Here is a 12538-nt window from a genome sequence, read left to right as displayed (position 1 = left end):
GCTGTGCACCTTTAGCCCGTGTACTGGCCGCCTTTCTGTTTTTCTCCCCCAGGTTCCACGCACAGCATGGCTCCTCTTACCCCTCCATCCGGCTGTGTCAGCTGCACCTGCCTCATCGAGAAGATTGCAGAGTTGGAAGGACGAATGTCCACACTGTATCAGATCCGTGAAGCCGAACTGTTAATAGATACCATCACCTACGGTCCTCCACAGACTGGCTCCACCTGTGCTCCAGCCTCTGATGCATCTTCCTCTGGTCCTGTTGCTGCTGCTGCCGCCCCTCCTCTGGACACCATCTGTGATGACTCCTGGATCCGTCAGGGGACTAAACCTTAAGCCCTGATCAGCTCCACTCCATGGGACCCTGAGCCCTGGTCACTGGTTCCTCCTCGCGGCAGGAGAGGGAGGCGCTCCTCTGGCGCACCTCACCACAACATCCAGCTGGAGAATAAATTTGTACCTCTCGACTTCCCTCCTGTAAATGAGGATCTCCAGCATTCTTCCCCTCCATCTCCATGTCGCCATCACCTCCAACGCCTCCTCCAGCCATACCTGAGCACTCCTTTCACACCAGGACTCGCCGCTCCATACCACTGTTTACACCGGCACCGCGGCATACTCCTGCCCCCCTCTCTGTCCATTCCTCTCCAGCCACTCCGTTGCCTCAGGCGAAGTCTCCTCCACCGACCTCTCAGCTCACCTCATCCAGCCATGAGGCCCCACATTCAACATCTCCTCACCCCCTTTTTACTCCGACTACATTAATAGTCGGGGACTCGATAACCAGAAACATCCATTTTTTCAATGCCATGATGCACTGTTTCCCCCGAGCCACGGCCCCCGTCATCCTGGCAAAGCTCCGAGATCTGCTCCAAACACTGCAGCCCTCCATCCACAGAATAATTCTTCATGCTGGGACAAATGACTCTGCTTATCGACAATCCGAGTTGACCAAAGCTGACTTTAAGAGACTTTTACAGTTGCTTAACAGCTGCAGAAAATCCATCTTCATCAGTGGACCACTTTCTCCTCACAGCTGTGGGTCAGAAAAGTTCAGCAGGATCTTTTACATTCACACCTGGATCCAGTCTCTCTGCAGGACTCACATTGTTTACTACATTGACAATTTCCACCTGTTTTAAAATCGCCAATCCTTTTTTAAGTCAGATGGCATCCACCCCAACAAGTTAGGCTGCAGCATGCTAAAGGCTAATCTGCAGCACACTGTGCAATATCACCCACGTGACTGACTGTTGTCTCACCTCACTCACACACCCACACAGGTCCCTCCCTCTTCCCCTATGGTGCCTTCCCAGTATGCTACTGCCTGCCGGACTGAAAATAGCCCTTGTTTGACTGTTTCCCCAGCCTGCACTGTAAAAAATTGTCAAGCTCACAGTCAGTTGCTCCTCCTTTGACTGTCATCCCAACCCGTCTTACTCTCAGACATCGTAATATTGTCTCCAAGTCCACCCGCTCAGTATATTATAACAATCTCATTACTATTTCGCAGTCTATAATTTCATCCTCGCCTCCCCTCTCCTCCAGATTTAGTCTGCCAAATGTGAGATCACTGTCAAACAAATCATTTGTCTGTGAAGACTTTATTCTGTCCCAAAATCTTGACTGCCTCCTTATCATTAGCCCCTTTTACACTGCCAGATTTTCAAATGTTGGGCTGATTTGCAGGCAAGCTGTGAGCATTTAGACACACAGAGCCGGATTGGCGAGTTGATCCGAGGTGCCCAATTTTCCGCCACGTAGGGGTAAACATGTTGGCGGAACCTTTTTGGTTTAAAAAGAACGAGGTGCCCTTCTGCCACGGGAGGGGCTGTAAATTACTTGTGGGAGGAGCTGTTGATGACGCCGCACGTGGGACCCACTGGCGGTGGACTAACAGGAAACAGCTGATGGCAGGAATGAGCAGCTAGTAGCAAGAGGGAAACACAAACCTGAAAGACACTGTAAAGACGAGGAACTGGGGAGACAAGGAATTGCGCGCCCTCCTTGCCCTTGCAAACGAAGAGGCCATTAACTGTCAAATGACGGGAACGGTGAAGGACGGGCCAACTTATGAGAGAATTGCCGAAGGACTGACCGGCTGCGGCTTCCCTCAGAGTACGTTACTGTTTACGTCACATGCTGAGCTACACGTTTTGTTACTTGCTCACGCCCCCATTGCCCCGAAAAAGGCACATTATGTATAAACAAAAGTAGGCAGGCGGGGCGCTGTTGAGCCATGAGCAAGTAGGACGCACTCCCTTGTAGCTCTGCCAAATCTCATTTTAAAACTTAATTTTTTACAAAACCAACGTAAAGTTTCTGCCACCGAAGAAGATAAAAAGTTACTGCAAACTCTAACAAAGTGTTAACAGGTGGTAAAATGCAGAAAAAACTCAAATGTAAGCCGAATGCGGATGACAGAGTAGGCCCGAATGACGACGCAGGCACTGACTCAGACAGCCATGCCGGTGAGGCAGCTCAGAAGGCAGACATCAGCGAAGTGCTCAGTGCAATATCGTCGCAACACTCGGGCCTGGCCCTTTTCAAGTCAGATATCTGCAAAAAGATCGAAGTGGAGATTTCCGAAGTCACGGCGATACTGAGGGGGGAGATTGCAACGCTGAGAGCTGAGAATGACACGGCTATTACAATGCTCAAAGTTCAGGTAAACTCACATGAAGAAACTCTGAAGGAGCTAGCTGAGACGGCTAACGATGCATCTGATGCTATACAGTAACTAGAAGACAAAGTCAATAAACTATCCAGACAAGTTGAAACTCTATCGGAAAAATGTCTAGACCTCGAGAGGCACTCCAAGAGACAGAACTTAAGGGTAGTGGGAGTTGCAGAGGGGAAAGAAGCAGGACATAATGCGAGGGACTTTGTGGCTCAGTTGCTGAAGGATGTGTTAAACCTGGATGAGCTGCTGCTGATCGACAGAGCTCACAGAGCCCTACGTAGAAACCCCGGGAACGATGAGCCCCCTCGTCACCTTATTGCGAAGATCCACTACTCTCATACTTTCGACGATATTATCTGGAAAGTAATCTAAATATCTAACATTCCAAGGGCAACGGATCCAGATCTTCAGGGATCTCCCACCAGAAGTAGTTAAACGCCGTGCTGTTCTCACCTCAGTAAGAAAGCTCCTGTGTGACAGACCTGGGGTCAGATTTGGACTTTTGTACCCAGCCAAACTACAGGTGTCACATAATGGATCGGAGATGTTCCTCACAAACCCAGAGGAGGCCCACCGCTATGTGGAGCATCAGTTTGGACCATCTGAGGAGAATTAAGAGGCACCACTGTTCACAACGGGCATCACAGCGGTGAAGACCCTCCTTCACAGACACTCAGGGATTTAAAAGGACACCAGAATTAAGCTTCTACACACAAGTAGTTCAGAAAATGACGAGTGAACAGAACCAGTTTTGTATGTTCATATGAGGTTATTGTTTACCATAAATTAGTTTGCACTGAATAACTGCTAAAACGTTGAGCTTACTCTTTTTTTTTGCTCTTTTCTTTCTTTGTTAGAGCTCAACTTCATAGATATGCAATTCCCACATAATATACAACACTGGCTCACTCGTATCATATGTTCTATTCAAACAAATTTAACCATTAAGGGACCTCTTAAGTCTCACCATTTGTATATTTTGTTGGTTTTGAGCCGAATTTATTCAGGCAGGACTACACTAGTAAGGTGGTCTATGCTTAGGATTAAGATTAGTTTGGTGATGGGTTTACAGGACTTGTGGTGTCTTTTGAATGTTTTTTTTTTTTTCTCTCTCTGGTCTTCTAAAGGGGGAAGGGGGGTGTAGTGACTTGACTTGATTTCTACAAAACAAAAACCCTAAGCCACTGAGGAGCTGCGACCAGGACTTCTAATTGACACGTCGTCTGTGGTGGCTCCATTGAATGAATCAGAGTCCATGCGGTTGCTCAAACGTAGATCATTTATTTGCAACAATTGGTCCTTTAACAATATAGCCTTTGTCGACCTACACACACTTATACCATTATAACTTGTATGCAAAACAAACAAAAGGCTCAAAGTTGGGCCACTAAATGGTGGTCAAAAAACTGTGTGCTTCTCCCGGTAAGCAGCACACCTGTAGAGTAATTAACTCTTCCTCTACTTGTACTACCTTCACAAACACCATTGTTTACACACCACCTACTGTGGAAACCAGTGACCCACACATCATTGGATACAGATACAAAAATGGCTCTAACAGGGGGTTTCCTGCCTAGAATGCACTTTTGTAAGACAAACACCAAAGGCAGACATTTCAGGAACATGAGTGGTTATGAGAGTGACAAAGGATAAGGTACCAGAGGACATAACTGCAAGAAGGAATTTAACTTTCTGTACCTGGAATGTTAAGGGCATTAATGAGCCTGTAAAACGAGGCAAAGTACTATCCCATCTTAGGAAATTGCAGGCTGAAAGCTGCCCATCACAAAATTTCAGCTAAATGGATTAATCAGGTGTATCACTCTAATTTTTCTGCCAAGGCCAGAGGGGTGGCTATTGTCATACGCAAAAACGTTCCATTCCTACACCATTCTACTATAGCAGATAAAGAAGGGAGATATGTTTTAGTCACGGGTGAAATTCAATCCACCCCTATTACACTGCTCAATATATATGGGCCTAACTGGGACGACGAGTTTTTTAGGAAAATTTTTAGTCTAATTCCTGATTTTTCTACTTCAAACTTAATTGTAGGTGATTTTAATCTGGCATTAGATTCATACTTAGACAGATCGTCTACCAAAAGAGTGCCCACCTCTAATGCAGCCCTTTTTTTGAACTTGTATATAAAAAAATACGTTTGATGTATGGAGAGTTATGAACCCGACAGGCAGAGAGTACTCGTTTCATTCTCAGGTGCTTAATGTCTACACGAGAATTGATTATTTCTTGCTGGATGGGAAACTCTTGTCCGCAGTTCGCAATGTCAAATACCATAGCATTGTGATTTCTGATCATTGTCCTGTCACCATCCCGCTGGAGCTGCTTGAGACAACAAATTCATGCCGACCCTGGAGGTTCGATCCCCAACTCCTCATGAGGGGAAAATTTTGTGAGTACTTGGAGACACAAATTAGATTTTTTTTCGAAACCAATGATGTAAATGATGTATCGCCACTTCTTCTATGGGAAACATTTAAGGGCATATATAAGGGGTTGTGTCATATCTTACCAGTCCTCATAAAAGAAACTGAACAATATTAAACAAATACAATTAGAGGAAGAAATACAGAAACTGGATGCTGAAAATGCTGCACAACCATCGGGGAAAAACATCATAAAATCTCAGTTCTAAAATATCAATTGAATAAAATCCTTTCGGAGAGGATCTCTAGAGCCTTCATGTACATTAAACAGACCTATTTCAAATTTGGGGATAAGCCTCATAAAGTACTGGCAAGACAACTACGGAAAAGGGAAAATGACAGAACTATTCACTCCATAGAATCTCAATCTGGCGCCTCTATTTTCTCTCATAATGACATCAATACTACATTTAAACAATTTTATGAAAACGTATATACTTCACAAGCCCATGCTTCAACAGAGGTCAGGGCACAGTTCTTGGAAAAGTGCAACCTCCCTACTCTCTCCCAGAAAGACAGTAATTTCCTTGACATGGAATTCACATGCGATGAAATAACCAAAACAATTCACACTTTAAAGAACGGTAAAGGCCCGGGACCAGATGGGATATGCAATGAATTTTATAAGAAATTCAGTGCCATCTTAACTCCATATCTTTAAAATTGTAAAACACAGCCCTCGAAGCCGGCACATTTCCCCCGCTCCTTAATGAAGTGGTAATCACTCTCATTCCCAAGAAAGGGAAAGATCTCAAACAGGCGGGGTCATATAGACCAAGATATTAGCTAAATCCTTAGCAAAAAGACTAGGTCCTAATGTAGCAAAATTGATACATCCAGATCAGACTGGGTTCATCCCAAACAGACAGCTTCATAATTTCATACGTCTTCTAAATATCATTTACTCTCCCAAGCTTTCTAAGGAGGAGGATTTGTTCATTTTGAGTTTGGATGCCGAGAAGGCTTTTGATTGTGTAGAGTGGCCCTACTTATTTGCCATGCTAGAAAAATTTGGTTTTGGAGTTAGATTAGGAGTTAGTTGGATTAAACTACTGTATTGACATTTTATTATATATAACGCAGCCGAAATTATCAATCCCCGCTCTGTTAGACACAACTGAATTATTCAGTTCCTTCTTGGGTTATAGAGTCAACTGGAATAAAAGCTAACTTATGCCAATATGTTGTGAAGACCCAAATATCCTAGCACAGATCCCATTTAAACTAGCTCCTGAGGAGTTCACATATTTAGGAATTCGGATAACAAAGAAATATCATTTACTATTTGAGGCTAATTACACAGTTTTGCTTGGAAAACTTAAGGCAAAGATAGAATTTTGGAAAACACTGCCAATTTCAATGATAGTTAGGGTAAGCGCAGTCAAGATGGTCTTTCTGCCCCAATTACTGTATCTTTTTCATTGCATGCCCATACATCTTAAGAAAAACTTCTTCAAAAAATTGTATTCTATAATTCATCCTTTTATTTGGAACAATAAATCTCATAGAATTAAAAAAGGTCACCTATGCAAACGGAAAGAAATAGGAGGACTGGCCTTACCAGACTTCACTCGCTACTACTGGGCCGTCAATATTTGTTGCATCGCTTACTGGCTGGACGAGACCATCCTTTCTGACAACTGGTTGTATATAGAATGTGAAGATTGTCTACCTTACTCACTTGGGGCTGTAGCGATGTCTCCCATCCATCTCAAAAAATCACTTCATAATCACAACCCAGTTATACACAATACCATCCTAATTTGGCGACAGATGTCCAAACAACACAAGCTTCAGATGGAGGTTTTGACCGGTGGAGGGAAATGGGACTGTGTAGGGTGGGGGATCTTTACTTTCAGGGCACTTTTGCATCGTTTCAGCAGCTCCAGGAGAATTATAAAATTCCAAAGACGGATTTCTTTAGGTATCTTCAGGTCCGACATTTCGTTAAAACACATCTCCACAACTTTGAAAATGCTGAGCCAGATAAGCTAGAGCTTCGTTTTAGTCAGAGTATATTAGATAAGCATGTCATTTCATTTCATTTTTATACGGTATATGGCAAGATCACGATCAAGTCGATACAGGACCATTTAAAAGGAAGTGGGAGGAGGAGCTGGGGTTGGAGATAACGGGGGAGGTATGGGAAAGGGCACTGCAATTTGTAAACCAGTGTTCTCTTAATGCAAGACACAATTTAATACAGTTTAAAATTACTCACAGACTACATTATTCAAAGGTGAAACTTAGCAAAATCTACCAAGATCTGTCATCTATCTGTGATAAATGCAACTATGCAGAAGCAGACTTACTGCACAGTTTTGTTTTGTGTCCAAGGTTACAGGGATTCTGGTTGGAGATTTTTTCTTTTTTTACAAAAATTTTGAAAGTGCAAATGGAGTCTGACCCTGTTATCATCTTATTTGGCATTTCAGAAACTTCAAAAAACCTCTCAAAAGCCCAGTACCGCTTACTGTCTTATGGTCTTCTCTGTGCTAAGAAACGGATTCTGCAGCATTGGAAAGGGAAGGAACTCCCATCTTTCAGCCACTGGATAACAATACTAACAGATACCTTTCACCTAGAGAAAATCAGATGTGTCTTAACAGACAGATTGGAGGAATATAAAAAGATTCTCCGCCCTGCTCTCTTCTACTCTTGCATTATAAATTCCTCCACTGCCACTAGATTTGCAGAAGCCTATAAAGAGGCTCCTAGCATAAACAGTATTGAGACTGCATCGTCCCACGTGAGCACTAGGAAACTTGTCTCACAATTCAATAACACAGTTTCAGCTATCCTTGATTCTGTAGCACCAGTTAAAACTCAAAAACTTAAGCCTCTGGCCTCACCGTGGCTTAATGACATTCACAGCAAAGAAATAAGGAGAGCTTGCAGAGGGGCAGAGTGGAGGTGGAAGCGTGATAAACCGGAGGTCTCATTTCAAATTTTGAAGGATCTGTTGAAGAAATACCAGCTAGTAGTCAAAAATGCAAGGGCCCAATATTTCTCTGATCTTATTAACAAGAACTGTCATAACCCCAGGATACTTTATAGTGTGTTAAACTATGTCACCTCCTCCAACCCCACCCCATGTCTTGAAGCATCTGTCTCTAAATGTGAGGATTTTCTAAATTTCTTTAGAGACAAAGTAATAAACATCAGAGCTAGTATTTCTCCACCTGCTAATAGGCTATCCGTCTCCACTGAAAACATTGTCAGTTTTAATTCCTTCTACTCCATCACTTTACCAGAGCTTCATCATACTATTTCCACTATGAAAACCTCCACCTGCTCTCTTGATATTATACCAACCAAACTCTTCAAAGAAGTAATTAACACCATCGGTCCCAGTATTCTCTCAATTATCAATAGCTCTCTGGAAACCAGCCATGTTCCGAAATCTTTCAAACACGCAGTAGTCCAGCCACAAAAAAAACAGAATCTAGATCCCTCAGTCCTCCACAACTACACACCAATTTCCAAACTCCCAGTTCTTTCCAAAATTCTCAAAAAAGTAGTTTTCAACCAACCAGTCCAATCAGGTGTCAGAGCTCTTCATAGTACAGAAACTGCATTACTCAGAATAACCAATGACCTCCTTCTGGCTGCCGACTCCGGAAACTGCTCCATCCTCTTACTCCTAGATCTGACTGCAGCTTTTGACACAGTAGATCAACTCACTCTCATCCACAGGTTAAACGAATGGGCAGGGGTCTCTGGTCCCACCTTGAACTGGTTTTCCTTATTCTTATCCAACAGATCCTTCAGTGTCTCCATTGGCAAATCATCCTCCTCCTCAGCTCCCATCTTCTGTGATGTTCCCCAAGGTTCCATACTTGGTCCAATCCTCTTCTCTATCTATTTGCTCCCACTAGGCCACATTATCCAAAAGCACAACATTTCTTTCCACTGTTATGCGGACAACACTCAGATCTACTTCCCCCTAGAGCCAAACAACTATAATAAACTAACCAACCTCAATAACTGTCTTCATGATATCAAATCCTGGATGGCAGCAAACTTTCTCCAGCTCATTGACAGTAAAACAGAAGTTATTTTATTTGTACCACAGTATCTGACCAACACTATCCCTTCTCACCTCGGCCCGTTAGCTCCCTCTGAGTCATTTTCGACGTGGCATTAAAATTTGACAAACAAAGCAGTTTCATGCAGCATATCCAAACTCAGATCATTTCTCTGTATTTCTGACCTGGAGAAAGTCATCCATGCCTTCATATCCACAGCCTTGACTACTGTAACTCACTATACTTTGGTATCAATCAGTCCTCCTTATCCTTGTCCAGAATGCAGCAGCCAGAGTTTTGACAAGGTCAAAGGCGAGGGAGCACATCTCCCTCATTTTTGCCTCACTACATTTGCTGCCTGTTAGCTACAGGATTGATTTTAAAATTCTGATGCTTGTACATAAGGCTCTCAATGGTCTCGCCCCCTTCTACTTAACTAACTCCTGTCCCCATATCACACAGCCAGAGAGCGAAGATTCTCTGATCAAAGGTTTTTATCAGTCCCGAGATCTAGGACTAAGTGTCATGGGGACAGGAGTTTCTCTATCGCTGCCCCAAAATTGTGGAATTCTCTCCCTAATCCCATCCAGTTCTCCCTCACCACTGAGATTTTTAAGAGTCATTTAACAACTTACCTGTATTCCGCCGCCTTTGATTGTGCCTAAGCCAACCACCCCAAGTTTTTTTAACCTGAAGTCTTTGCCTTTATTGTGCTTCCTTATCAGGATTTTATTGCACCTTACTCTAATTATACTATTATCTTTGATGGTACTATTCTTTTTCTCTTGTTTGTTCTCTTCTTTAGCTCTTTGTCTTCCTCTGTGTATGATGTTGAGCACTTTCGATCAACAGTGTTGTGTGTAAAGTGCTATATAAATAAAGTTGAGTTGAGTTGAGTTGAGTTGAGTTGAGTTGAGTTTTTTCCTGGAAAGTCCTTGGGGACATTTTATGTGGACTCTCACCTTGGTCCTTGCAGTCGCTGTGTCCATTTTCATGAGATGCTTCACCATCTGAGCTTGGTCTGTCACATGAAGCCTTCTGGCAGTTGGGAAGACCATAAACAGGAAGAACAATGAATATAAAACAGGTACAAAGTAAACAAAACAGTACTTTCCTGAAAAAAGAAACACTGCTGTCTAATACTATTTCAATTCAAGTGTTTGAAAAAAAAAAAGATTTATAATCAATTATTAGACTATCTTAATAATAATAATAACAATATCCTTTCTCAATATCAATTTGGTTGCAGATCTAACTTTTGCACAACTACTGCTATGCATAAATTCACTAATTATGTTTTCTCTGCATCCAACTGCGGTCATCTCACAGGAGCAATATTTGCTTGTCTCATCACAGTTTTTCATCTGGTTGATGACTATTATGGTTTGGACAAACTTCATGCTACTGGTCTTCCTCAGCATGCATTGCTGTGGTTTAATTCACGGAGGTGTGCCTCAAGGCTCTACTCTAGGACCACTTCTTTTCTCTTTTTTCATTTATGAACTCCCACTCATCTTTTCCAATTGCTGTGCACAACTGTATGCAGGTAGTACCATTATATACATATCAAAAGCCTCTTTATCACATATTTAAGAGTCCCTACAATCTAATTTTGATATCCTACAAACTTGGTTGTCAGCTAACAAACTACTTCTCAATAAAACAAAAACTTATTCAGTGCTTCTAGGTGTGAGATATAACCTCAACTTCAAATTCTTTGGTTTTGAAAGATGGTCAATCTCTTCACAAAGTAGAACAATTAAATATCTTGGTGTGTGGATCACCCCCGAACTTTCCTTTAAACTACACAGTGATCATGTTATGAAAAAATCAATTTTGATGTTGGTGCTCTGTAATCTTCCAGACATTGGGCCTCATGCAAGAAACGATTTACGAACGGATTTTCTCTCATTTTTGTTTGTATCCTTGATCTTCTCTTATTTTGTTGGTACCCATTGACTTTTGGGATTCACCAATGTTTTCTTATTTTCGCTCTTCTCTTAAGTAAGAACAACATTTACGAGTGGCTGAGAGCACTCTTACCCAGATAAGAGAAAATCATCCTGTTTATACAGCTCACGAATTGCTTGCTGAATGCACGGAAACATGTTTTTTATTTCAGGAACATAAGAAAACAGATTGTATGATATAATGTATATTATTATATGCTTTAAATGACTTTCAATGATTTATTATTTAATTCAAAAATCCTATTGGTTAATTGAACCCAGTCAAGGGCAGGAGCGCTCTTACAATCACCGGCACACACGCACCTGCTCCGTGGTAGAGCGCACAATTGGAGTGCTGAACGCCAGGTGGATGTGCCTGGATTCGGCAGGTGGAAAGCTTCTCTACACTCCAGAGAAAACATGTTTGATGACTATGGCCTGCTGTGTCCTGTATAATGTGGCGATGAGATGTGGCGTACAACTGCTAGAGCAGATGCCTTCTGTGGAGGAAATCCCGGATGACCCTGTTGACGCACCTGATGGAGGTGGCATCATCGTTCTGCAGCAATTAATTGACTGCTTATGAGGTAAGTTATCATTTTGTTTTCGATACCTGTAAGCATGTTAAGCCCTTTGAAAACTTTGTAAACTTCAACTTTAGATGGTAGTGAATAACAAATTAGAGGAATTTCACACAAGCCAGTCGCAGTGTCATATTGTTTTATTTAGAATTTCTTTTGAGTGTTTCGTTCATCCTTTCACAGTTTTCATTTATATTTTCTTGCACCGAGGTCAATGTTGTATATATAACTTGCAGTGTTGAAAGTATCTGATTTTGGTTTTGCAACATCTGACAGAAACTGTGTATACCAAAACTGTATACACTCGATTGTGTGGTTTCCTGGCTGGTGGGGGCTTGAATCCCAGATGTACCCGGCTGTGGATCCTCCTCATCAGCTGCCGTTGGGTGCCTCAGACAAGACCACAACCTCATCACTGTCAAGTGGAGCGTCCGACTGAACACCTTTGGATGACAAACATGTTTTTTTTTCATTCTTTAGACACATTGAAAATGAGTGTTATCCCTTGCATTTTTGTTTCTGTCAAACAAATATAAATGTGACTTTGGATGAAAATGTCTCCTAAATGAAATTGTAGAATTGTAAATTAAAGTCACTTACCTGTCAGTGCCACTTCTCCAATTATTTCCTGAATTCTTTGGTCTGTTGCTGAGATCTTCACCACTTCTTGTACTACCCCAGTAGTCATCATGCTGTGCTTGGCTTGAGCAATGCACTTTTTTGCCTCCATTTTCATATCAAACATTTTTCTTTTAATTTCTGCAAGTGTGCGTCCCTCTGCTGAAACAGCATTAACAGCATCGCATATATTTTTCCACTGCTGTGTTTTTGATGTGCCTGTAACACCAGC

At 42.2% G+C, this 12538-nt stretch overlaps 1 protein-coding gene across 1 annotated transcript in view; it reads right to left on the bottom strand.

The window, feature by feature from the left end:
* Positions 1-12538, bottom strand: part of afap1 (actin filament associated protein 1) — a 263294-nt gene that overhangs the window by 79249 nt on the left and 171507 nt on the right. Inside the window, exon 11 of the mRNA XM_049568925.1 lies at positions 10121-10196. Within this exon, the coding sequence (XP_049424882.1) occupies positions 10121-10196 (76 nt within the window). The remainder of the gene's footprint in view (positions 1-10120; positions 10197-12538) is intronic.

Source organism: Epinephelus fuscoguttatus, linkage group LG23, assembly GCF_011397635.1.
Source record: "Epinephelus fuscoguttatus linkage group LG23, E.fuscoguttatus.final_Chr_v1".
NCBI lineage: Eukaryota > Metazoa > Chordata > Actinopteri > Perciformes > Serranidae > Epinephelus > Epinephelus fuscoguttatus.
Note: the sequence above shows the minus strand (reverse complement) of the source record. Positions and strands in the feature narration are given on the sequence as shown.